At 36.7% G+C, this 27,996-nt stretch overlaps 1 protein-coding gene across 1 annotated transcript in view; it reads right to left on the bottom strand.

Annotated features, from left to right (window-relative positions):
* The window catches only part of ARHGAP21 (Rho GTPase activating protein 21), a 128,293-nt gene that overhangs the window by 61,944 nt on the left and 38,353 nt on the right, over positions 1-27,996 (bottom strand). Inside the window, 2 exon segments of the mRNA XM_021687139.1 lie at positions 8,088-8,112; positions 8,359-8,538. Of these exon segments, the coding sequence (XP_021542814.1) occupies positions 8,088-8,112; positions 8,359-8,538 (205 nt within the window).

Below are 27,996 nucleotides of genomic sequence, written 5' to 3'. Positions count from 1 at the left end.
CATAGCTGCACTGGTTGAAACAGATTAGTGGGAAAATCTAACTAAAGCTGTGTATGTTCTCTTTGTTTTACATCAACTTTGATGAGGTGTAACTTACATATGATAAAATGCACCCATTTTAAGTGCTCACTTCCTAAGTTTTGACAAATGTATAATCCCATGTAACCACCACCACAGTCAAGATATAGAACATTTCCATCATGCCGGAGACTTCCCCTATGTGCCTTCCCAATCAATTCAGGCAACCATGAATTGGTTTAGATTTATCTTTCCTCTCATACAAATGGAATCAGACAGTCTGTACTCTTTTGTGCTTGGTTTCTTTCACTCATCAAAATGTTTTTGACAGGAAAAGCATGAGCAACAAAAGAAAAGTACAGAAATTAGATTTCATCAAAATTAAGAACTTTTGTGCATCAAAGGACATTATCAGGAGAGTGAAAAAACAATCTACAGAATGAGAGAAAATATATGCAAATCACATATCTGATAATAATCTACTCTCTAGAATATATATATAGAACACTTACAACTCAAAAACAAAAAGACAAACAACCCAATAAAAAAAAAAATGAGCAATGGACTTGAATAGACATCTCTCCAGAGGAGACACACAAATGGCTAACTAGCACATGAAACGATGCTCACCATCACTAGTTATTAAGGAAATGCAAAGCAAAACCACAATGAGATCCCACTTCACATTCATTAGGTTGGCCATAATTCAAAAATGGAAAATAACAGGCGTTGATGAAGATGTAGAGAAATTGGGGCCTTCACACACTGCTGGTGGGAATATAAAAATGTTGCAGTTGCTGTGGAAAACAGTTTGGCAGTTCCCCAAATGTTAAACAGAGAATGACCATAAAACACAGCAATCCCACTCTCCTAGATATATACCCCAAAGATATGAAAGCAGGGACTCAAACAAAAACTTGCATATGCAAGTTTGTAGCAGCACTAATCACAGTAGCCAAAAGGGGGAAAACGGTCCAAATGTCCACCGACGGATGAATGGATAAACAAATTGTGGTATATACATGCAAGGGAATATTATTCAGCCAGGAATGAATTACCGATACCTGCCACACATGGACAAAACTCAGAAACATTACACTAAGTGAAGAAGCCATTTGAAAAAGGTTAAATAAAATACCAGAATAGGTGAGTCCAAAGGGACAGAAAACAGACTGGTGATTATCCGGGACTCTGGGGAGGGGAGAACAGTGAATGAGAGCTTAATGGAAATGGGCTTCCTTTTGGAGCAATGAAAATGTTTTAGAACTACACAGAGGTGGTAGATGTTCATACATGTCCTTTAATTCTGTACTAAATGCCAGTGAATTGTTCACTTTAAAATGGTGAATTTTATATTCTATGAATTTCACCTCAATATAAGAAATGGTTTTTGAGATTGATCCAGAAGGCTGTGTGTATTCCACTGCATGGATATATCACAATTGGGTTATCTATTCATATGTTGATGAATACTTCGATTGAATCCAGTGTTTGCTGATTATGAATAAAGCAGCTATGAATGTTCTGGTATAAACATTTTTGCAGGCAAATGTTTCATCTATCTTTGGTAAATACCTATGAGTGCCCTTACCATTTCGTAAAAGTAAGTGAAAAATATCAAAAACAGTTCTATCAGTCATAAAATGCATAGGTATCAAAACTATTAACCACATCAAAGATGGAAATCAACTGCAAATAATAAAGCAGTGGTGCTGTATCCTTTGCTGCTGAACAGACTTAAGCCAATAGGACATGTTCAATTAGGAAGATGAAGAAGAAAAGTAAAGAACAAGTATGAAATGCTAATACTAGCTTAGCCAAAACTGTATCTGAAAGTTGAATTACGATCTTTTCAGACTCTTTACCTTTCAGGGGAACAGAACCCTCTTTCTTACACATTTCCAAGGATGAATTAATGAGAGCAAAGAATTGTCTGAGAAACCATGGTAGAAACCAGGAGGAAACCCTAGAACTAGATGGCTTGAGCCTGGAAGTCCAAGACTGTCCCTTGCTAGTTACTTAAACACTTCATGCCTCCGTTTCTGGAGGTGATACTATCCACCCCAGAAGGCTGATGAGTTAATCCGCACAAAATCTCAGGACAGTGCCTGGCACATTGTAAGTCAGCTGCCACCACTGCCACCAGCTTCTCCTTCTCCTCTTCCTCCTTCCTCAACATCATCACATCTCTACTTCCTAAGGTATCTTCAAGATAATGTCAAGACACCTGTGGATAGTCTACTGAATGGTATTAAAAATTATTAAAAATATGTAACTAATTAGTATATTTACCTACTTATCAGAGACACTCAAATCATTTAAACTGTCAATATAGTTAAAAATGGGCCCCAAGGGGTTTAGTTAATGCCCAAAGACATCAGCAGAGACCCAGGGAACTCACTTAGTATTGCTACAGTTTAGAAATAATGAAACACGCTTCTATTGCCCTATTCCACACTATAGACCATGGACCTGCCCATAATAAGAATTTCCTCTTACAACAAATTTTCAGGTCCATTTTTTAGTGTTATATTATTCTGAGGGAATAGGTTTTCAGCCTATTAATGGAAATTAGTGGCATAAAATACACTCAATTTTCTCAGCTTTCCAGAATTTACCTCTTCATTAAATGGAAGAATGTTTGGTCTCTAAGCATTTGGGTACTGTGTAGCTAGCATAAAATGATGAACTGGCCCAATTAGATTTTACTCTCAGGAATCTGGAAGTATTATGATGAGAGAGGAAGGAAAAAAGAAGATACAGTGAGGGCTGTACCTTATACAGATGTCGGCTCATGATAAAATCAGGTATAATCAAAATTAACTATGAAAGTCATTTAGATCCTCCAGTAAATACCAGAGTTTGGGTCTTTGGAAGATCAAAGCCAAGATCCTGTTATTGTTACTCTTGGCATTTCGTAGCTTTTCAGGTCCCAATTCTGGTGCCTGGGGAGCAGTTGCTCTTGACATTGAATTTGGAGATGCCCTGTTGGTTTTTTAGAATTAATACATCTTTCCTGAGGTGCTTTGTGGAAATTTCTATTTCTTGCCACTAAAAGAGCCTTGGTTAAAAAAATCCCAAACATAGGCTACAGAGCTGTCCGGTCAGAAACAACTGCAATCACAAAATACAAATTTTTACCATACTGAGAAAATTTATCATATTCCCAGTTACTTTTTTTCTACTTTAATGCTTAAATATAGATTTTAATTCCAAAGTAGAAATCCAACAGTTACTTAAGCACCTAATAAAATGTTAAACACATTTTAAGATACTGGAAATGTCCCCACAATTAAACTGAGATAGAATTTTTACTCATGGAGTAAGTAGAAAAGAAATAATAGTAATTACAAACCTTCAATTGTTCATATTTTGATTACTTATGAATATCTTCTCCAGAGATTTAAGGGACAACAGGGCAGCAGCAAGACAGCAATTATCTACGAGCAACTATTATCACCGAAAAATATTTTTCTACTTTGATGGCCTTTTTATTGTAAATACTACTTTCATCATAATACAGAAAGCTAATCAACAAGAAAAAAAATAATTTTAAAACACAAGACGGTACACATATACAGTATATAAGAAACATAATAGGATGGGAAAGTTGGGTAAGGAGAATAATCAGAAAATTAAGTGGCAAAAGAGATTCCACTAAATTGCCAAAAGGAAAGAATACTAAAACAAACCCTTCCCACTGTTTCACAGAATTTTGGCATTGTAACAGGATCTCTTAGGAGTCTGAATAAAATTCTGGCAATTACTTCCTCTCCAGTGATTCTAGGCTTTGACTTGGATCATTACACTGGAGGCTGGGATTCTATTTCATTAAAACAAAATTTACATAAAAGGATTTTGTAATCTAACTAGGTTTGAAAATAAGTTTTAAGAGAAAATGAAACTGTAAAATAAAAAACATTTGGTTGATTAAAATGATAAACTAAATATCGTTTGTCTCTAAATAGGTTGCATTGTCAAAAATGATCTATAAAGGAAATGTTTTCACATAAAATACGTTCTTATGGTTGGTTGATGGGTTGAGTTGGAATGGTATTTTTTTTTTTCAAGATTTTATTTATTTGACAGAGAGAGACACAGTGAGAGAGGGAACACAAGCAGGGGGAGTGGGAGAGGGAGAAGCAGGCTTCCCGCGGAGCAGGGAGCCCGATGCGGGGCTCAATCCCAGGACCCTGAGATCATGACCTGAGCAGAAGGCAGACACCTAATGACTGAGCCACCCAGGCACCCCGGAATGGTATTATGAGTGCTATACTTTGGTGAACTAGGCCTCTGTGGACTAACCCGTGACCCCACTACCAACTGTGATGACAAGAGCAAACCTCGGTCCTGGGAGGCAAAGGAGGCAGAGCACTAGGCATTCCTTAAACTCAATGAACTTTCCAAGTCCACTGCTAGCCAGGTGTTCAGAATTGAGTAATAAGTGATGGCTGCTCCTATAAATGTTCAGGGCTTCTAAATTTAGGATATCCCTGACTTTTATGTGAATTCTTTGTCCTTAGGTATCCACAAATATGACAAATATGGAGCAAGCGTCTTTTTTTTTTTTTTTTAAGATTTTATTTATTTGAGAGAGAGAGAGGGAGAGCAAGCAAGAGAGCACAAGCAGGGAGAGAGGCAGGCAGAGGGAGAAGCAGACTCCCCTCGGAGCAGGGAGCCCGCCGCAGGGCTCGATCCCAGGACCCCGGGATCATGACCTGAGCCAAAGGTAGATGCCCAACCGACTGAGACACCCAGGTGGCCCCTAAACTTCTTTGTTTTTAACTTTGTCAAGGCAGAGAAATATCACAGAATAATTTCATAACATACTAAATATATCCTATTTCATCCACTAATTCTTAACTTTACATAAGTCAAACAATTTTTTAAAAGACAGCATTATTTATTTTAAAGATTATTTATTTGAGAAAGAGAGACAGAGCGTGCACGTGTGAGCAGGAGGAGGGGCAAAGGGAGAGGGAGAAAGAATCCTCAAGCAGACTCCCTGCTGAGCATGGAGACTGACCCATGGCTTGATCTCACGACCCAGAGATCATGACCTGAGCCGAAACCAAGAGTCAGACGCTTAACCGACTGAGCCACCCTCGCGCCCCAAAAGACAGCATTATTTTTAAACAAAAATAAATGAAGAAAAGTAATAAAGAGAAGTAAGATGGCAGAGTTAAATGCAGATGAACTTAGACACCTGGTCTGGAAGTCCAGCTCTGTTTCTCAGCGGTGTGATCTTGGGCAAGTCATTTCACATCTTTCTCAGCCTGGATTTCCTCATCTACAAAATGGGGATACTGTCTCACATCTCTCAGCATTATTTTGAGTATGAAATAGGATAGTAACATATACTATGATGCCTGGCATGGATTAAGTCTTCAGCCAGACGATGAATAGAATTTATCCTGTGCGTTACAGGATGTTCTGCGCGTCTCTGGCCTCTACCCTAGATGCCAGGAGCACCATCCCCACTACCACCAATCGGGACAACCAAAAACGTCTACAGATACTGCCACGTGTCCCCGGGGAGCAAAGCTGTCCCCAGTTGAGAAGCCCTTTATTTAAAGAGACTGGACCTTGGGGTTTTGAAATCACCTTACACTGAAGATACATTAAAAAACAGTCATCTGAAGGAACGGTATTAAGGATATTATCTACTGTACTACTCTTTTGTTTTCCATGACGAGGGCACATGGGGGAAATTTGTCTCGGCTTCAGTGCTAACAGGATGCTGTTTTCTTACAGATAATGTGAATCCTTAACTAACCATATTTTTGTTTGTTCTTTGGCCACTAGAAAAGCTCAAAAGCAAATTTATAACCCAGTATAGGATCTACAGCACACAAATTTATGTATAGTAAATCTCCCCAAAAGTCAGTTTAATTCATTTTTTTTTCACCAGGAACTTTTTAATCTTATTTTTTAATCTTATTACAATACATGTATTTCTCCATGTGGACACAAACCCTTTTTTGAATGAGGTTAGGTAAACATTAATAAATAACACAGGTATTTAAACTGTAATATTCCCCCAGCAGATCACTCCTGTCCAAATATGCTTCTGTCAGACCTCGATCTAGTTTTCCCTCCAAGTGTTTCAGTCTGTTCTCTCTAGTCAAAGCAAATAACTAAACCCACTCGCTTCGGTGAGCTATGTCAGATACATACTCTGCATAAAGTTTTAGAACTGTTTTCCTACATTTATTAGAAGAAAATCTCTCCCAGTGGAGAGCAGAACAAGACAGGCATGAGATTCTAGATACTGTGTGTCATAGGCTGCCCAGGCACCAGCACATCATTCTGCAAGATGATGGGAAGACAGAGGACCCTCATCCTCCTTTCTCTTGCTGGTGCTGGTTTTGTAAGGTTTCCCTTTCCTCACTAACACCTGTTTCTAACCCGTGCCAAGTAACATTTGGAATTCATCCTGAACCCCAGCGTATGACAGATGGTGACGCAAGACTGGCCCTTCTTGCACAACAGAGACAACTCTGAAGGGTCCTACACTCACAGATGACTTCTGATAATGCTAAAGGAAATGGCTTTCCTCTCATTTAACCCTCAGCATAACCATTCTGAGACTTCAAATCAGATATGGGTATTACCAAGCTGAGTGGACGAACAGGTGAGCGGATAAACAATCTGTGCTATATTCAAACAAGGGAAAACTACTCAGCAAAAAATAAAAAGATAGCACTGTTAGTACCTACACATACAATGTGGTGAGACCTCAAAAATACTATGCCAAGCAAAAGACACAAAAGAGTACATCTTGTATTATTCCATGTATAAGAAACTCTCAAAGAGGCAAAACTGATCTACAGTGATGGAAAGCAGATTAGTGATTGTCTAGGAACAGCAAAGGGGCACAAGGAAACTTTATGGGATGATGAAAAGGTTCATTTTTTTTTTTTTATTGAAGCATATAGTTAACATACAATGTTACATTAGTTTCAGGTATAAAACATAGTTTTTCTACTGAAAGGTTCTTTTTGGTATCATATCTTGATTGGGATGGTGGTTTCACAAGTTATATATTTATCGAAATGCACCTGAGGTATAACTATACACTTAAAATAGGTGCAAATATGGTATTCTTGTTAAAAATATGTAACTTCCAGCTAATGATGAGAAAACACCAGACAAAGCCAAATTGATGGGCAATCTACGAAATCACTGACTGGGACTCTTCAAAAGTGTTAAGGCCATGAGATACAAGGATAGACTTGAGGCTCTGTCACAGGCTAGAGGAGACTGAAGAGGCAGGACAACTGAATGCAAAGTGGAATCCTGAAACAGAGAAAGGACGCGAGGAGAGACTGGTAAAACCCAAATAAAGTCTGTAGTTTAGATAGCAGTACTGTACCAATGCTAATTTCTTAATTTTGTTCACTGTGCCACGATTATGTTAAGTTGTTGAACATTAGGGGAAGTCAAATGAAGGATATATGGAAACTGTGTTATTCTAGCAAGTTTTTTTTGGTCTCAAATGATCTAGAAATAAAAGTTTTCAAAACGGGTGCATTTTATTGTATGTAAATTTTAGCTTATTAGAGTTCACATAAAATTAAAACAAAAATACGTGGACGTTATTAAGAAATATCCCTATCCCCAGCCTGATTCTCCTTTTAAACTCATTAAATATAATGCTTAAGTCAGGAGTAAGACTAACTACAAGAAGACCCAAAATGCTCTACTTCTCAATATTTGAGTCAATAAATCTACCAGATAAAACACACAGCATTTCTTACCTAAAAGAATTACTAAATTTAGATTACTAATTAAATAAAAATATCAGAATTAGTTTCCTCAGAATCATTTATGTTCCCCCACATAAATACTAATAACAATAAAGTCATCGCATGTTCAAATCATGATGAGCCAATGGGATCCACAGAACTCTGAAGTTGACAGTAAAATTATTTGATTTCTATGACTCTCGCATCTAAGAGTTATACATTTGGACTCCAAAAACTGTATCAGCTCATTTATTATTACTTAAAGAACAGAAAGATGTGTAGAAAAACATTCAGAGAAAAATTAAAACTTTTATAGCATACCTCCTCTGTTGCCATTTTCTTCATCCTACAATATAAAAAAAATATATCCATATATGAATACTTATTTATAAACTCTAGTGAAATCACAGCAAGGCTCAACTCAATTCAAACCGCCCTCCCCAAGGTGTGCCAATAATAATCTCATTAAACGCCCTTTCCCAGAAGGAGGGAGCTTTCCTACACAAGATAGGAGGGGAGGTTGAGAGGAAGACAAGGAGACAGGAACTATTTTGTGGGGGTTTTTTCAAGTTACTTTAATTATTTCTCTTACCTTATATGAAAATTGAATTGCAGACTCTGGGGGATAAACAATAAAATGCCTTAATGTAAAACCAAAGCCTTGAGATGTTCTTTTCAACATAACTGTTTTGGGACCTGGCCAGGAGAATGTTTCATCTTCGGACGGTGATACAGTTTCACTTTGTTCTTTTCCATCTTTACTTTTTGATACCTAAAATAAAAAGATATTTAAAAGTTAACTCGATAACTCAATACACTTTGTCACTTAGAAAAAAATGACATGTAAAAATATAATAACCTGAGCGCAGATACAAACCTAAGGGAGAAAAAAGAATCAGATTCTTTGTATTATAACAAATCATGGAGATCATCAAAAACTAAATTTTTTTTCTAGAAAGGGATGCTATGAAAGTTAATCAGAAGCAAGGAAGAGCTCTTGGAAATTAGAAATATAATGGCTAAAATTTAAAACGCATTAGAAGGAATGAAGCTAACACCACAAAACAGAAACTATGAAAGAAGAGACATGTAACTCTTACCTAGAACACTAAGACTGTTATCAGAGTCCAACAGAAACAAAAGATAATTAGAAACTAATAGACAAGGCCTTCAAGTTCTGAGCACAAATTCAGTATCCATGCAGATAATCCTTCCACTCTCCTGGCCACCCAGTATTTTGATCTCCTCTCCCCCACTCTTGGTTTTCATCTGATCATAACTGAAAACCCTCTGCAGTTTCAAATCAAAGATCCCACTCTTCATTCCCTCTCATTCCTCAGCTCTTCTAAATCTGCAATCTGGGGCTGCCCCTCCCACCTCCTCCTTGTCCCTCACCACCCCATGTTCTCACTTCCCTCGTAAGCTAGCTTCAATTCACTCCTCTGCCTTTCTCGTACTTCCACAAAGTCGCCTGACAAAACCTAACGCTGGATAAATAATTAACATTGCCTACTCTGGACCTGCACCTAGGCACCCGAACATGAGTGGAGTTTAAAAAAAAAAAAAAAAAAACCGAAGCTGTTTTCACTCTAAGTTCATAACCGCTAACCTCAAGGGAGACTTTTAGTGTTGTCTGTCAATAATAGTGCAGTTCTCTCCAGCCCATTCATGCTAGATTACTATTTCATCCCTTTTCTTCCATCCTCACTCTTAGCTAATGACCCTGCTTTCTATTACACTGAAAAAACATGAGGCATGAGATGAGAATTTAATCACTTGCCACATCTACCCAACTACCACCTGCAGCAGGGTCCATGTTCTCTTTACCTTCCTTCCCATGACAATCCTGCTCCAATGGCCCTTTCTTCTAGGGCCCCTCCCTGTGTACTAGATCCCTTTTTTTTTTTTTTAATTTTATTATGTTATGTTAGTCACCATACAATACATCATTAGTTTTTGATGTAGTGATCCACGATCCATTGTTTTCTTATAACACCCAGTGCTCCATGCAATATGTGCCCTCCTTAATACCCATCACCGGGCTAACCCATCCTCCCACCCCCCTCCCCTCTAAAACCCTGTTTGTTTCTCAGAGTCCATAGTCTCTCATGGTTCATCTCTCCCTCCGGTTTCCCTCCCTTCATTTTTCCCTTCCTTCTCCTAATATCCTTCATGCTATTCCTTATGTTCCACAAATAAGTGAAACCATATGATAATTGACTTTCTCTGCTTGACTTATTTCACTTAGAATAATCTCCTCCAGTCCCATCCATGTTGATGTAAAAGTTGGGTATTCATCTTTTCTGATGGCTGAGTAATATTCCATTGTATATATGGACCACATTTTCTTTATCCATTCATCTGTTGAAGGGCATCTCGACTCTTTCCATAGTTTGGCTATTGCAGACATTGCTGCTATGAACATTGGGGTGCATATGGCCCCTCTTTTCACTACTGTGTCTTTGGGGTAAATACTCAGGAGTGCAATTGCTGGGTCACTGGGTAGCTCTATTTTTAATTTTTTGAGGAATCTCCACACTGTTTCCCAAAGTGGCTGTACCAACTTGCATTCCCACCAACAGTGTAAGAGGGTTCCCCTTTCTCCGTAGTCAAAGATGTGGTTCCTACAATTCTCCCTTCTCTTTCACATCATCTGTTTTCTCTACTATAGTCCTATCAGCACACACACATTTTATAAGTTCTTTAATTTTAAAACAACAACAACAGAATCGTGGAACCACATAGCCCTCTCCAGCTACCACCTTGTTTGTCTACTGATCCTTTAGAGCAAAATTCCTTGAAAGTTGACTATGGTTGCTCTCTCCAATTCTTTTCCTCCCATTTTCTCTTGAATCCCCTTGAATCAGGCTTTTGTCTCCACAATTCCCTGATACAGCCCTGGTCAAGGTCACCAATGGCTTCCAAAAGTGCTAAACTGAGCAATCAATTTTTAGTTCTTGTCTTGTATGACATATCAATTGGCTCAAGGATAGCTCTGTCCTTTTTGAAAATTTTTCTCCACTTGAGTGTCCATACTGATTTTATTCCTAACTCATGGTCTATTTCTTCTGTCTTCCTTGTTACTACTTCACCTGCTAAACTTCTGAACTTAGGAATACCCAGGGCTTAGTCCATGGACTTTTCGAGCTCTACTCTGTCTTTTGGTGATTTCATCCAGTCTCATGCTTTAAACTCCATCTATATACAGGCGACCCCCAATTTCCAACCTAATAGGTATCTCAAACTTATGTCTGCATTGCTACTAAGATTTCGTTTTAAATTACAACTCCAAGTTCATCTCAGCAGTTTTGAAATGTCACCTTTATCAAACAGCAAATACTTGAATGTGCTTAATTTTATTTTTTATTACGTTTCACTAGTGACCCTATCTATTCCTTCACAATGATTTGCTTCACATGAAGGTGTTAAAACTTAAAAATGCTCCTAAAAGCAATTTTTGCATGAAAAAAGATTTATTGTACTACGAGAAAAATAAACCCAAGAGACTTCTAAATCCTGAATATTTTCATCACATAATCAACATATGGACTGTTACTAGTTACCTATTAATTTCATTTTCTTTTCTTTCTGGAAAGATAGCTAGATAGTAACATTCTCCAGCCAAATTTGCAGTGAGGGCAGTGGTGACCAAGTTCTACTCAATGGAATGTAAAGGAAAGTAGTATGCCAATATACAAAAATCAATTGTATTTCTACATACTAACAATAAGCAAATGGTACCTGAAAAAATTTTAAAATATGGTTCAAAATATGAAAAATAAGGACAAGGGCGCCTGGGTGGCTCAGATGGTTGAGCGTCTGCCTTTGGCTCAGGTCATGATCCCGGGGTCCTGGGATCGAGTCCCACATCGGGCTCCCGGCTCGGCGGGGAGCCTGCTTCTCCCTCTGACCCTCTCCCCTCTCATGCTGTTTCCCTCTCGCTCGCTCTCTAAAAAATAAATAAAATCTTTAAAGAAAAAAAAAAAAGAAAAATAAGGACAAATCTGACAAAAGATTTGCAAGGCCTATGAACTGAAACTCCAACAAAACACTGCTGAGAGATTAAAAGAATATTTATTTATTTATTTTATTTATTTTTTTTTTTTAAGATTTTATTTTTATTTATTTGAGAGAGAGAGAGAATGAGAGAGAGAGAACACCTGAGAGGGGATAGGGTCAGAGGACGAAGGAGACTCCCTGCCGAGCAGGAAGCCCGATGCGGGACTCGATCCAGGGACTCCAGGATCATGACCTGAGCCGAAGGCAGTCGCTTAACCAACTGAGCCACCCAGGCGCCCTAAAAGAATATTTAAATAAATGAAAAGCTATACCATGTTCATGATTCAGAAGATTCTGTATTTCTATAATGTCAACTCTCCCCAAATTGATCTAGAAATTCAGTGAAATCCCAGTCAAAATCCCAGGAGATTTTTGTTTAGAAGTTAGCAAGCTGTTTCTAAAATTCACTTTAAAATGAAAAGAATCCAAATAGCCAAAACAAATTTGAAAAAGAACAAAACTGGTGTACTTGCAGTACAAGACTTCAAGACTTATACAGCTACCATAATCAAGACTGAAGCCATCTATGAAGCCTGTGCTTTTGAAGCTAATTTATCATAAATGAATTTTAGTTTATCCTTCCTTCTAGGAGTTAGGGATTTTGCTAGAAAGAGGAAGTAACAGCAAACATCAACATGGGAGAGTCAAGCTGAGTCTCAAAGTGATCATATGATTAGGTAAAATCTTCAGGATAAAGGTTATTATTTGGGGCTGAATTACCCAAATAGTTAAAATTTAAGTGGTGACTGGATCCTCCTTTTGTGAATCAAATGAGAGAATCATTTTACACACGCACACAAGCCATCCCCCCAATTTATTCAGTAAATAAATACTGAGCACCTACTATGTATCCAACACTGTTCCACCCAGTGAGGATATGAGGGTAAATAAAATATACATAATTTGTTTTCTAAATTAAGCTTCTTATTTTGACATAATTATAGATTCCCGTGTGTTTGTAAGAAATAACACAGAGGGATCTCCTTAATCTTACGCAATTTCCCTCAAGAGTCACATCCTGGAAAACTATAGTATATATCACAACAGGATAATGACATGGATACCATCCATTCATCTTATCCAGAGCAGTTTTACTCGTATCCTGTTTATGTTTAGTTCTACGCTGTAGTTTTATCACTTGTATAGGTTTGTATATTCACCGCCGGGTCAAGAGAGAGAAAAGTTCCATCACCATAGAATCTCTCCTGTGACCTTTTCATAATAAGCAAATCCCCCCTCACCCTTCACCCCTCACCCAGTCCCCGACCCTATGCAACCACTACTCCGTTCCATATTTCTATCATTTTGTCATTTCAAGGGCTATATACATGGAATAATATAGTCAGTAAGCTTTTGGGACTGCTCTTTTCACGCAGCATAATTCTCTGGAGACTCAGCCAAGTTGCCACATGTGTCAACAGCTCATCCCTTTCGTTGCTGAGTAGTACCCCGTGGTATGGATGTCCACAGTTTGTTTAAAGGACATCTCCATTATTTCTAGTTTGGGGCTACTATGAATAAACAGGTTATGAACATTCATATACAGGCTTTGTGTGAACATAATTTCCATTTCTCCGGGATAAATGTCCAAGAGCACAACTGCTGGGTCAGAGGTAACTGCAATGGTTAGCTTTGTGAGAAACTGCCAAACTGTTATCCAGAGTGAATATACGATTTTATATTCCCAGGATGTATGAGTGATCTAGTTTCTTTGCTTCCTTGACAGCATTCGGTACTGTCATTATTTTTTATTTTAGCCACTGCTACAGGCGTGCAGTGATAGGTAGTGTGATTATAATTTGCATTTCCCTAATGGCTAATAAGCAACATCTTTTCATGTGTTGCCATCTCATTATATAACTGTAAAGCACAAAAGACTCTTCAAGACTTAAGATCAATAAACCCTTTCATGTTACACATGCGGAAACTGAGGCCCAGATTAGTTAAATGATTTATCTGAGATTACTGCTGGTTAATATCGGGGCAAGAATTAAAATCATGATTTCCTGAATCTGAAGCTAGAATATCTCCTCTATGTCATATTATTTTTCATCTCTTTTATTCTGTAGCCTGCACAGATTCTTTTCCCCAATAGCTCTCTAATTTATTATATTTTTAAATTTCATTTTCCTGCAGGACTCTGACTTTAGCACTTTAAAAATTGTACATGTATTAATTTTATATTGAGTGCATTATTATGACTTGGCCCCACAGCTCCCAAATATTTTCAAGTTTTCTTTTCTTTTCCTTTGAATATAGAGATAACCCTCTTGTATTATGATTTCATGCTTCAAGTTCTGAACTAAGCCTGCTATGTCTTGTTCTACTGAGTTCTTCACTAAAATGGCGAGGACGAGACGAAGAAGAATAAGCAATTTCTTTTTTGATCCCTACAAACTTTTAAGATTTTTTGAATGCAACACAGTTCTGTTGTTTCTATTATTCCATCTTCCCAGAACATGACACTGAATCCTCTCCAGCCTCCTATCTTTTCCCTACAGGACAGAAGGGAGGGTTACACTTCTTTCCACATAGAGAAGATGAAAAGAAATACACATATGTGCCTTCTCTACTCTTTCTTCTACTTACCCACAGAGCCATTTGATCTGTTGCATTTTATAAGAAGGGAAAAAACGGGCACACAGTGAAGGACACAGCAGTTACAGATCCTTCCACTAAGAAGACCCCTAATCCATGCCCCTCTCCACATGTCTCACCTCCCCACCGTGAGCACCAATCCATGTACTAACAGCATCAGATGCAAGAAGTAAAAAAGCGACTAGAACAATAGCAGTTAAATTCCTGTGGATTAGGAACTGTCATTTGATCCCCTTAAAAGACTTCATAACAAGGTCACTTGATTGAATAAATAATAACTCAAGGTTAAAAGAAGCCAAAATAAAGGCCAAAAACTAACTCCGTAAAACCCAGATATAACAATTAGACAAAGCAACCTAAAGGAGTGAAAGAAGGTACAGGGGGAAACAATCATATAACAATAAAGGAAATTAAAACCTCACACAAGAGAATGCAAACTGGCACAAGGGAACTTTTTAGGATAACGGAAATGTTCTAAAAGTAGACTGTGATCAAAGTTTCACAGTTGTATAAATTCAGTACAATTGAAATGTACACTTACAGTAGTAGGTAAGTTTTATAGTATGTAAATTACACTTCAATAAAGATATTTTTAAAAAGCTCAGGTAAAAAGTACAAAGTCTAAATGTTATCCTGGGCTGTCATGAAAGTAAACATGAGAGTTTTGAAAGAATGCCTGTACACACAATAAATACATAACCCCTCAGCTATCTGTTGTACCTACTTGTACTTTAAGTAGAATAGAGATAGCTTCCTAGTATATTCCAGGAATCATTCATGATAAAGCATACAAAAGCATTCATATTGTGGTCACCTTAAAAGATTCTAATATTGACTCTATCATATACCTAAGATTATGAGCCCTACTCCTACTTCTTTGAAAATGTTTTATTTCATCTTACCACCGACAATGTTACTAGTACCAGTTGTTTAAAGTAAGATTTTCTTCCTTATTTTAGGGCCAGACTTTTTAAAACTGAAGTAAAGCCTTTTTAAGATGTCACTTGCTGAGAAAACACAAGATTTGAATGTCTCCGTCCTTAGATTTTTTTTTTTTCCTTTTACATATTTGAAGCATTCTCACAGTTATGGCTGTCATCTGGCTTGATGTTTTTTCTTTCATCACTTAGGGAGATGGCATGTGTGTGTGGGGAGGGGGGGGGAAGGACTCTGGAGCCAGTCTACCTGGGTCCTTGATTCTCTAGCTGTGGACCTTGGGCAAGTTCCCTAACATATCCGTGCCTCAGTGCCTCATCTTCACTATGAGGATGATAATAATAGTGCCTATTTCACATGCTTCTTAAGATTAAATGAGTTAAAGTTCATAAAGTGTTTAAAACAGTACATCACACATACTAAGCACGAGATAACTGTTTTTAAAAAAAACCCACAGAGGTGACCAATAAGTAATGGCTTATCTCAAAAATGTACATGAAAACACTTTTCAGATACTCAGGAGAACAGTATATAAAACAGTTTTGTCTGAAGGGAAAAACAAAATCTTGAATATCCACTAAATTTCCTACTAGATTTTTACATACATCACAGCAAGTCTGATGGAGAAATGGGTTCACAGTCGTTGAGTAAACGGTCAAAAACAAACAGCTAGTAAGTGACGAGCTAGCCTACTCTTTCTGCTCTATGTCATGAGCAGAAAAGAAACCACAATGATCATTTAGATATTGCTTATTTTTATTTATTTATTTATTTATTTATTTATTTATTTATTTATTTATTTATTGAGAGCACGCGCAAGTGGGAGAGGAAGGGGCAGAGGGAGAGAGAGAATCCCAAGCAGGCTCCATGCCCAGCACAGAGCCCAACTCGGGGCTCAATCTCATGACCCTGAGATCATGACCTGAGCCCAGACCAAGAGTAGGATGCTTAACTGGGTGAGCCACTCAAGCACCCCTAGATACTGCTTATTTTTAAAGTATTTCCTCTATAGTCTTAATACCAGAGTTAATCTTATACCGAATTATTCCTCACATATTGGGCTTCCTTGACATGCAAAGTTTTTCAACATATGTGGAAATACGATGTTTTTAGGGGTTTGTTTATTTAAATTCCAATTGAGCTAAAAGACTCGAATGGTTTTTTTAATATGCTAAGTATGCTTGCCAACCCTTTACTTGCAGCTTCTGTTTATAGAGTTCTCCTAAAGTTGTTTTATTTTGTTTTGTTTTTTTGCCAATCCAGGATAACTGGAACTACTCTGATGGTGAATATTAGATGTATCTAGATGTGATTCTCTAACAATTAATTCTATTTTTCAGTAGATATCTTATTATTTCAGAGATAAAAGATGATGGCCAAAGAAACTGAAAAATCTAGATGACTTTGGTCTAAAATATTTCAAATTAAACACTTGGACTTAGTTTTTAAAATATAACTCTTAATTTTTAAGTTTATTATTTACTTGGACACTCCTATAGTATCTTCTATCTAGGCTGACTGTTGATATGGGTCCTCTCTGCTGTTGTGCCTAAATGGTTTCATTTATGATTATTTTGACTCAGCTAGTATTTTTTTTTTTATGTGATTTCCTTTCCTATTCAGAGTTCTGGTTTTTAATGTAATTTTTTACCTAGATGCACTTTTCTCACTTCTGTTTCTTTCTCTCTGATTTTTCAGATCCCAACATTTCAATGATACAAATTCTTAATTCCTCAATTTTACAACTTCGCTCTCATAAAAGATAGCTATTTTAAAATCTGAAATAAATTTAAGAAGTGGAAAGAATGTTGTGAAATTTCTAGAAATTTTTAATAGCTTAAACTATTATGACTTTGAAAAGTTATTTCTAATTTACTTATAACACATATAACCTGGTAACAATAATATCAGTCTCATAAAATGACAAGATGGTAAAAATGAGAATATACTTCTCTTCATAACCAGTGACCCATTCAGACCCATTTCCTGGGTATATTCTCTGGGTTGTTTTATCAGTAGTGCTGATGGGTTTAGATAACAATTTCCCCCCTTGGTTCTCCTTGTGACAAATAAAAAAGGTCTTCGTGGTAACAGGGGAAAAGTCTGAGTTCCTGTGCTAAAACAGAGAAATCGCTTTCAAAATAATACCTGGAACGAAAATTCTCATATGTCACCTAGCATTTGTAAAACTTTCCTTATAATTTGAAGGAATTCTTCCTTACTACTCTGATTCCAGAAGCAAGTATGACTGAATCTAACTGGCATGTTCTCTGCATCTATTTTTTTCTTCTTCAACAGTCTCTGACATTACTTTCTAATTCTGTTATTTAAAATATTCATCAAAGTAATTAAGGGAGGCTGGGGAATGTGACTAAACTATTGGCCAGAAAGAGGAGGAAAAGGGTTGATGAACAGCTACCCAATCTCTGATGTGGTTCACTGATTTTCACTGATGTATAAAATTCCACTGTGAATATAGCACATTTTATTTATCCATTATCCTATAAATGGAAATAGGGCTTTTCCCAGTTATTTTGCTGTAACAGTTAAAAAAAAAAAAAAAGCCTCTAAGAACATCTCCCCATTGGAAGGACATCCTTTATACCATAGTTTCTTTAAAGTATTTACACAGGATTTACCTGCTTTCTTTAAGGCATTTACATAGGTTTACATACTATTTAGATGGTTTCTTTATGGTATTTACCTGGTATTTACCTTTATAACTTAATGCCAGAAGATGGCTTGTTATTAATATAGTAAATTTCAATGTGTAATTCAGAAATCTGATCTGGACAATGGTCATAAGCAGACTACCATAGCTTATTCCTATAAGCCTACTTCACCAAGAGGGACGTATGGTTTAGGAGACTATCTCCCTTTGAACACACTCAGACTTTGCTCAGTATTTCCCCCTCAAAGTTTCACTCATACTCCCCTAGTGCTATCTTTGGAAATATTTAGAACTCATCTCTCATTTAAAAAAAAATACTTATGGCTCCACAGTTTGAGAGAAAAAGAAATCAAACGAAAAATGTTTTTATAAAGTATTTTTGTATACACTGCACACATTGCAGGGTTGTTTCGTAAACAAATGAAAGCCTAAATTCCACTTTATAGAGTGGAAACAGTTCTACTTCAAGATACATCTTTGGAGCACCTGGGTGGCTCAGTAGGTTAAGCGTCTGACTTCCGCTCAGGTTGTGATCTCAGGGTCCTGGATCAAGCCCCGTGTCCCATTGGGCTCCATGCTCAGCGGGGAGTCTGCTTGTCTCTCTCCCTCTGCCCCTTCCCCTGCTTGCGGGTACATGTGCTCTCTCTCTCTCTCAAATAAATAAAATCTTTAAAAATACATCATTATACCAAAAATTCTTCAAATATTAACTACAGTTAAATATGAGAATAAATGATGCTAAAAGTTCAACTAACATCTAGTGAGCATTTACAGAGCCTCACCCACGTGTCGTCAGTGTTGCCATATTTAATTGTTAATACAACTCTGAGAGGCATAAATTTACGTTTTTTAAAAATGAAGCTCAGAGAAGTAAAGTGACTTTCCCACAGTCATAAAACATAAAACTCCAATTGTAGAGATCTTTTCTCTAAAAAACAGCTCTCTATCCAAAAATGTAAAATAACCCAATCTGATTCTTATACATTCTAGTGAAATTTTGAATTATTTACCTGGGACTAAGTTTTTCATACAAAGAATGCTTGCTAAACCTTAAAACACTCAGGACTTCTAAATAATATTTCATTTTTTAAAAAGTTCATCAGTCCATTTATTAATAGCAAATAAAACTAAGTACATATTAAACTAACTCAAGTATTTATTTAATCTATTAAAATTTTCTCCTTACGTTACATGGCATATTTAAATCCATACAGAAGAATGACCTGCTATATACTTCAAGCATTTTCTTTTCTTAAAAAAAATATTTATTTGAGAGCAAGAGGGAACAGGGGGAAGGGCAGAGGAAGAGACAGACTCTCAAGCAGACTCCCCCCTAGGTGCAGAGCATGATGCGGGGCTTGATCTCAGGACCCTGAGATCATGACCTAATTGAAATCAAGAGTCAGAGGCTTAACCTACTGAGCCACCCAGGCACCCCCAAGCATTTTCTTTTTAATAAAGCCTTAGATAATTTAGATTTTACAGAAAGCAAAATTCCAAACTGAATACCCGGGAAAAATGATACTTCACAGAAATTTATCAGTTTGACTGTTGAACACTTCTGAGCATAGTATGAACAGACTTATACCAAATAATGACTGATAACTGGAATGCCAAAATTATTTATGTATGCTTTACATAAACTTATTTATTTATTTATTTATTTATTTATTTATTTAGGCTAAAAGAGCACAGAATCATGTACTTCTCCTAAAATTTCTGCTTAATTGCTTTTCCCTTTCCTGCATTTTAATAAATATGGAACTCCCTAAAAGCAGGAGAGAACCAAAGAATGGAAAGAAATAAATCATTTACTAAATGCACAGTTAAAAGAATACGGTAGTGGTCAATCACATCTAGCACACATCCAAACAATAAAACAAGAGCATTATATCACGCAAATATTCGCAGTTTAAAACAATTTATACAAGGACCAGCATTTTGCCCATACCATCAAAGCCTATCTGAGCTCTACTGAAAATTTACAATCCATTGCCTTTTAAACATATCTACCAAAATCAAGGAACATAGTTTTAGTTACATTCCTCATTTGCTGCTATTTTGCCAGAAAATATCTATTAATCATAAATATGCAAGGACAGAATTGATCATTTAGGGCAAGAAACAAACCTCTCTCTTTTCCAAATACAGTATTATACTGCTAGAATTGTCTTCTTAAACATGAAGTTAATCAGCTACTAAATTTTCATTTCATGAGATTTTCAAATCATAAAGGAAAGATCCTGAATTTCCAAAACACTTTTCTGCTAAGGATTTCTGATGGGAATTACTTTACTAATCTAAAGTTTAGTTGAGACTCTTATTAACAATATTCTCTCCGCATAGAGAAGGACATGGAAAAAAAGATACTACACTAAAATTGATCAGAAAAAAAACTAAAAACAGGGGCGCCTGGGTGGCTCAGTTGATTAAGCGTCTGACTCTTGCTTTCAGCTCAGGTAACGCTCTCAGGGCCATGAGATCAAGCCCCATGTCCGCTTCCCACTGGGCGTGGAGCCTGCTTAAGATTCTCTCTCCTTCTCCCTCTGCCCCTCCCACCTACAAAAACAAAACAAAACAAAACAACAACATGCTCCTACAGGGTTATAGTAGATGGAATCAAATGAAAACTCCCATACACTTCTACCTGGGAGCACAACCTTTCTGTAAACCTACTTGGCAATATTTATCAAGAGATTTAAATTTTGTACCTTTTAACCTAATCACTAGCAAAATAATAAGAGACAACGGCAAAGATTCATATAATAAGATGTTCATTCACTCAAACTGCAAACTAAATGTCCAACAAGAGTGACAGAAAGGTACGGTTAAATAAAATCATGATGTAGCTACTGAAGTCATGATTATGAAAAACTGTTAATTGCATAGGAAGTGCACGGCATGCCCTAAAATACAACATTAAGGGAAAAAAGTAAGATATAAAAAAGTCAGAGGATGATAAAAATTATTTTAAACACACACACACAATCTTTGGAATCTAGGGCCAGTTTCCTCTTGTTTCTACACAACTCCTAGATTTTCTATAATGAACATGCTTGTGAGTGCTAATAACTTCTCCCAGATCAGCCTTCAATGTTGTGTAGCATGTACCTTGCTTGACAGGTTGTATTCTGAAAATTCCATCTGTGCCAAATGGTCCACTCCCTTGTCAGTGCCTAAGTACCTTGCAGCAGAACTCCCCAACCAGTGTTCTCCAGTAATCTGAAGCAGTTTCCCAGGCTCTTTATCCTACAGAGCGCCCTTACTGTAGAGCATAGCCTACCATGTTATAATTGTTTATACATTTGTCTTCTTAATCACTGAGCAGCTTCCTGAGGAGAGGGTCTATGTCTTATTCCAGTACCCAGCGAAACCTGACAGAAAGAATGAAATGAGTAGAGTTTACATCAAACAAGAACAATATAAAATAAAATGATTACTTTAAAATTTTGCTGTGGAATTGCTCCTGTTCACTTTTTTCCCCGTATTTCTCAAGTGAGACAGTAAATGCACACAGCTTTATTTCATATCAAATAGACAAAGATAGAGAAATACACATAAACTCAAACACAGATGTCTATTTTTACACATATTTTCTTATAAAGAAGCTTTATTAACATGAGTTATTTTCAGAAGCTACTTATTTTTTGATATGAATAAAATCTTGTTTACTCTGAATCAGAGAACAGATTTTATTTTTAGGTTAAAAACAATTATATCCCTTCCCTTTGGGCAGACAGGAATCTCCAATTTAAGCTTAAATTTCAGTTTATTTTAACTACCAATGAATAATGCAGTCCCCTCTGAGCAGATACAAGTAATTCTGAGCATGTACACAGTCTAGAGAAGACATAGGTATAGAAGGTCAGACCCATATCATGTGATTCTACTATTTGAAGCCCTATAATGATCTAGAATGTCAGGGACTCACCTTGTTAAATGTACATACAACTAAATTTTCCAAATCTAAGTTAATTTAGGATTATCAATGATACCACACTGGCAACGAATGTTAGTAGGTGACTCAACTTCATTAGACTGAACTACGGAGACTATATAATTGCACAAAATTTGATGGGGCTCGAAGGAAACATAGAGATAATATAATCCAACTTGGTCACTCATCATATTTCATAAAATAGAACACTGAGTCTCAAAGGGGTTAGGTAACTTGCCAAAAGTTACACAATTACTGGTGGCCCGAACTATTCATTAGGGTCCAAACTGAAGTAGAGTAGGTCAGGAAAAGAGTATCACATCAGACATGAAGCATTCATTTCCTCACTAGCTCTCAATGAATGTAGCCTATCATAGTCTGATATTTCCAGGAGCGCAAGGGCATCCTGATACATAAGGTAAGATCTGCCCTCCAAGAACTTGTACCCCAGTGAATAGGAAGATGGTGTGAAGCATAAAGGAAGTAGCATAAAAAGTACTTAGAATTACTGAATCTTAGAAATAGGGTACTTTTTTTCTTTCCCTTACCTTTGGTTGAAAGGTGGCCTAAAACAGAGTATCAAATATATAGAGTTGCTCTGTTTGGGGGAGAGGGGCAGGGAGAGTTTATACAGAAACCTGCTCCATTCTGCTAGTTCTACAGAAACTACAATAGTCTGTTAAGGAGCTTATAAATCAGAGATCTAGTTCAACCAATTTATTTCACAAATACAGAAACTGAGGCCCGGAGAGACTTGCCAATGGTCTCATAGCTAATTAGTGACATAGTTTGGACTAGAATCTATGTTTCCAGTCTCCTAATCCTGGAACTTTTCCACTACACTACACCATTAATACACTGTTTTAGCAATTTGGGGATAACAGCTAATGGGTAACCTATCTTTCTTTTTCCTTTCATAATTTATGTCTATTAAACACATAATATATGTTATGTTCACTAAAGACAATTAGAAAATAAAGCTAAGCAAATAGAAAATAATTTCACTCATCTACCATTCCTCCTCTAGAGAAAACTGACATCAATATTTTGGTGTATATATTTCCTTCCAGACTTTTTCGTATGTAAATATATACAAATATACACTTTAGAAAAATGTTCTCCAAATCTACTTATTTTTATTTAATACGTTACGAATGTCTTTCCATATTAATATATTTATCTGCACACTGAAGGCTGCATAATATTCCATTACATGAATAAACCACATTTTATTTATTTATTATTTATTTATTTTATTTATTTATTAGGTTTGTATGCTGTTCATTAAACTTTCTTATTCCACTATTAGTATTAGCATTATTACTATTACAACCACTTTATAGACAATCCCTATGAAAAACCATGAGTAGTTTTTAGGATAAATTTCTAAGAATGGATTTGCTGGCTCAAACAGTTTGATTTAGTTTTATATAAAAAATTTCAAAGTGCTATCTATGCAACAGAGAACAAAGTCACAAACCCACTGACAACTCTGAGCCTGCAGTATCCATATTCCCGCGTACGATGGGTAGTCATTTTTTAATCTTTGCAAATATGCTATGATGAAAAATGTTTTCTTATTTTAATTTTTTGTTTCTTTCATTAGTAGTAAGACTAAACATCTTTGCATATAACATCCTATTCTTAAAGACCTATAATATAAATAACAATGGAAAAAACATACAGAATCTCTAGCTTAAGACTGAATTACAAAAGAATATGTCGTCATTGGAGTTCAGAACACATTTCTCATACAAGACTATAAATGAGGGTTGACAGTAATAGCTTAAATCATGGTTGTAGAAATCAAAGCCAAATCCCTGGGAACTAGAAAGAGAGCTTAAAATACATAGGAACTCAAAAGCGACCATGTCGGGAAACAGACCCCAGATCTCAAAGAGTAGACAACAAGATGCTCAAGGAAGGAGGGCCAAACTATCTCAGGTTCAGAGCAATCTGAGCACTGGGATGTACCCTAACTTCAGGCAGAGACATCCAGCTTTGAGTTGCAAGGTCCAGCAAAGGAAACAAGATGACGTGATCTAACAGCATCCATAGTCCCCTGGGGAAGACAGGGCTTAGAGATGGAGCAAGTAGGCTGCCATCCAATTCCTAATGTAGTAATGTCCATTCTGCATATGCCCATTCAAATGCGTCACTATTTCTTGGTCAAACTCAATTGTGCTTTATTTATTTCGAAAACACAGCTACATAAAAAATTCCAAATGCAAGAGGTCCTTGTTTTATAATTTGTTCACAAAAAGTTATGATTAAATATTAACAAGTATTTTATCCACATTTTAGAGGCACTGGTAGAGCTTCTTATTTAAAGGAACTCTGGGATAAAGTCTTTTGGAAGGCAATAAATTATTTTAATCACTCCATAATTTATGACCTATAAATATAACTGCCTTTCAACATATTTCTGGAAACTATAAATTGGATCATTTTTTTTTAAAGATTTTATTTATTTATTTGAAAGAGAGAATGAGAGACAGAGAGCACGAGAGGGAAGAGGGTCAGAGGGAGAAGCAGACCCCCTGCTGAGCAGGGAGCCCGATGCGGGACTCGATCCCGGGACTCCAGGATCATGACCTGAGCCGAAGGCAGTCGCTTAACCAACTGAGCCACCCAGGCGCCCGGATCATTTTTAATAGATAATATTTTCACATAAAAAAGTCCTTTAATTAGCTAAAACACAGAAATGATTTAACTGTATATCAGAAAAGCAAAGATAAAACAATTTAAAGCCTCTAAAGCCATTTAAAAATGCAAACTGTTACAATTTTTAAATAGGCATATACACCAGCTGCTGCATATCATACAAGGAGGATCTTAAACTATTACAAAATACGTACAATACTCATAAAAAATACAAATCCAACATACCATAAATTTTACTAAAAATTTATGTTAGAAATAAGAAACATTAATCATTCAGATTGGCCTGAACAACCAAAAAGGACTTATATATTAAAAGAAGGCCTTTCTACTTCCTTTACACTCCTTTGCTTTGGTTATAATGCAAGTATTTATAATTGCATTGATGCCACAGGGCATTTCTTTAAATACTACCTGGCTGGACCATCTCCCAAATCATTTCCAGATTTTTGTTGATGATATTGATACTGTTGTTGTAGAATTAATTCAAATTTTGACTAAATAATTATAATTTCCACAGGAAGAAATAAGAGTCTATCTTCTTATAAACTAGTCCTATTTTTTGAAAACTGATTTTCCACTCACTCTCTGTCAGGATCTTATACTCAAATAGATAGTGTCAATGAGTAAAGTATTTAATAAGTGGTTCTTAAGGGGGCGCCTGGGAGGCTCCATCAGTTAAGCGTCTGCCTTCAGCTTGGGTCGTGATCCCAGAGTCCTAGGATCAAGCCTCGTATCTGGCTCCCTGCTCGGTGGAGAGCCTGCTTCTCCCTCTGCCCCTCACCCTGCTTGTTGCTTGCTCTCTCTCTCTCTCTCTCAAATGAATAAATAAAATCTTAAAAAAAAAAAAAGTGATTCTTAAGGACTTCTGACAAATGAAGACCTGAGATTGATACTAACTTGCTTTGGTTATTCAAATAGAAACTACTCAAAGAACTGAAAACTGGATGACATTAGTCCATTTTTATGGATTTTTTAACAGTACACTCAAAGATATTAGGTAACAAGTTCTCAGAGCTAGTGCATGATGGGCCAAAGATCTGAACAGATACTTCCAAAAGAGGGAATCCAAATGGTCAATAAGCTAAGAAAAGATGCTCAACCTCATTAGTCATCAGACAAATGCAAATGTAAACCATAAGATACTACTAACCATACACCAAAATACCTAAAAGAAATTTTTTTAACTGACAATCAATTATTGGCAAGGATGTAGAGTAACAAGAATTTTCAGATACTGCTGATGGGAGTATAAATTGATACAACCACTTAGAAAAACTGCTTATAGTATCTGTTAAAGTTTGGCCATAAAATGTGTGTATCTTGTGTCCCAATAACTTCACTCCTAGATATAGATTCAACAGAAATCCACACATATAAAACTGTTCAAAAACATTTATAGCAGCATTATTTGTAAAGGCTAAAAGTTGGAAACAAGCCAAATGTCCATCAAATGAATGGATAAATAAATCATGGTATATACATACAATGAACTACTATAAATAAAATTTTACAAATTTATAGCTAATGCAACAATATGGATGACTTCAAAGATAACACTAAGTAGGGGTGCCTTGGTGACTCAGTTGGTTAAGCATCTAACTCTTGATTTCCGCTTAGGTCATGATCTCGGGTCATGAGATCAAGCCCATGTGGGACTCCGCGTTGGGTGTGGAGCCTGCATAAGATTCTCTCTCCCTCTGCCCCTCCCCCCAACAGCCCCCCCCCCACATGCTTTCCCTCTCTCTCTCTAAAAAAATAAATCAATCAAGCAATAAAAAGATAATACTAAGTTAAAAAAGTCAAACACAAGAGTACATACAATGTGACAGCATTCATAAAATTCAAAACAGGCAAACCAATATATGTTGATTATCTTTAAAGGAGAGAAAAATGACCCCAAGGGACATAACAGAGGCTACTAAGGAGCTGATAATATGCTATAGCTTGATCTGGTCAATGATCCACAGGTGTGATCACTCTGTAAAATTCATCAAGCTATGTATTTATGATTTATGCATGCTGTGTATTGCTATATTTCTTTTAAAAATGTTTACATGTTTGTGAAAACATAAATCTGATTGTGTTATTGTCATGCTAAAAACCCTACAATAGGCCTCCCATCACACTTGGAAAGGAAATCCAAAACTCTTACAGACCCTCCATGACCTTGGTCCTGGATAGGGCTCTGACCTAATTCCCTACCTCCTCTCCCCCCTGCTCACCAGCTCCTGCCACACTAGCCTCAGACACACCAAACTCTTTCCCATCTTAGGGGCTTTATCTTTGCAATTTCCTCTACCCGAGTGCTGATATTTATATGGCTTGCTACTTAATTCCTTAAGGACTCTGCCTACACATCATCTATTCAGAGAAGTTACTCTGTTCAGAGGGGCTTTTCCTGACCACCTTATCTATCTCTCCATCACTCCATTCTCCTTTATTTTTCCTCATAGCACTTGTCCCAATATGAAACACGTTTGCTTGCTTGCCTGATTGATCGACTGACTGATTTTCTGTTCCACGCCCCCACCATTAAAATGTTAGGTCCATAAGAACAGGAATTTTGTTTTGTTCACACCAGAACAGTAGCACAAAGCAGGTACATATAAAAAAACTGTATTGAATCAATAGAAAATGAGTATTTTCTTTTCCCATAAAGGAAATTTTATATTTGTAATTACTTATTTTTTATATTTGTATTACTTACTACTTATTTCGTTTGTTTACATCTGTCTCCCCTACTTGATTATAATCTCCAAGAACACAGACGTACATGCTCAGCATTTTATAGCTAATATCTAGCACAGAAGCCAGGTAAAAACCAGGTACTCAATAAATATTTGTGGAAGCAACGGATGTACATCAATGCACCACTGAAACTTCATTGTTTTCTAAGCTGGCTACACAGTAGGATTACTGCCTGAATTAAGGTCCTTTAATTTCAAGGCCCGAAAAAGCATCACTTCTCCCTCACTGCTAGGCAAAGGCCCAGAATCATCAATTTAACAAAGTATTTTGACTGATTACCATTATTTATGGTAAGCTTAACATAAATTCCCATTCCCTCCTGTGCAGAAAAGAGTTAACCCAGCAGGCCTGAGACTGCCATCCTCAAGAGAGGCCTGCTTACAAGGTAGGTCCTGGATTGTCATCTGAGTATTTGATTCCAGGAGGGGGCTCCCACCATTCCCTAACTGATAAAAGTGGCTCACTGTGTCTAACCTGTGTGTGCAAACAGCATGGCTTATGCTGAATACCTGTTTTCCTTCTGGGAGTCTGGAATTTGGGTCCATGCCGGGCAGAAGGTCATTTATCTTAAATGCGTTTCCCTGGTAGACAACATTTCACACATACTATCACATTTT

This window comes from Neomonachus schauinslandi, chromosome 5, assembly GCF_002201575.2.
Source record: "Neomonachus schauinslandi chromosome 5, ASM220157v2, whole genome shotgun sequence".
NCBI lineage: Eukaryota > Metazoa > Chordata > Mammalia > Carnivora > Phocidae > Neomonachus > Neomonachus schauinslandi.
This window is presented reverse-complemented; position numbering and strand designations above follow the sequence as displayed.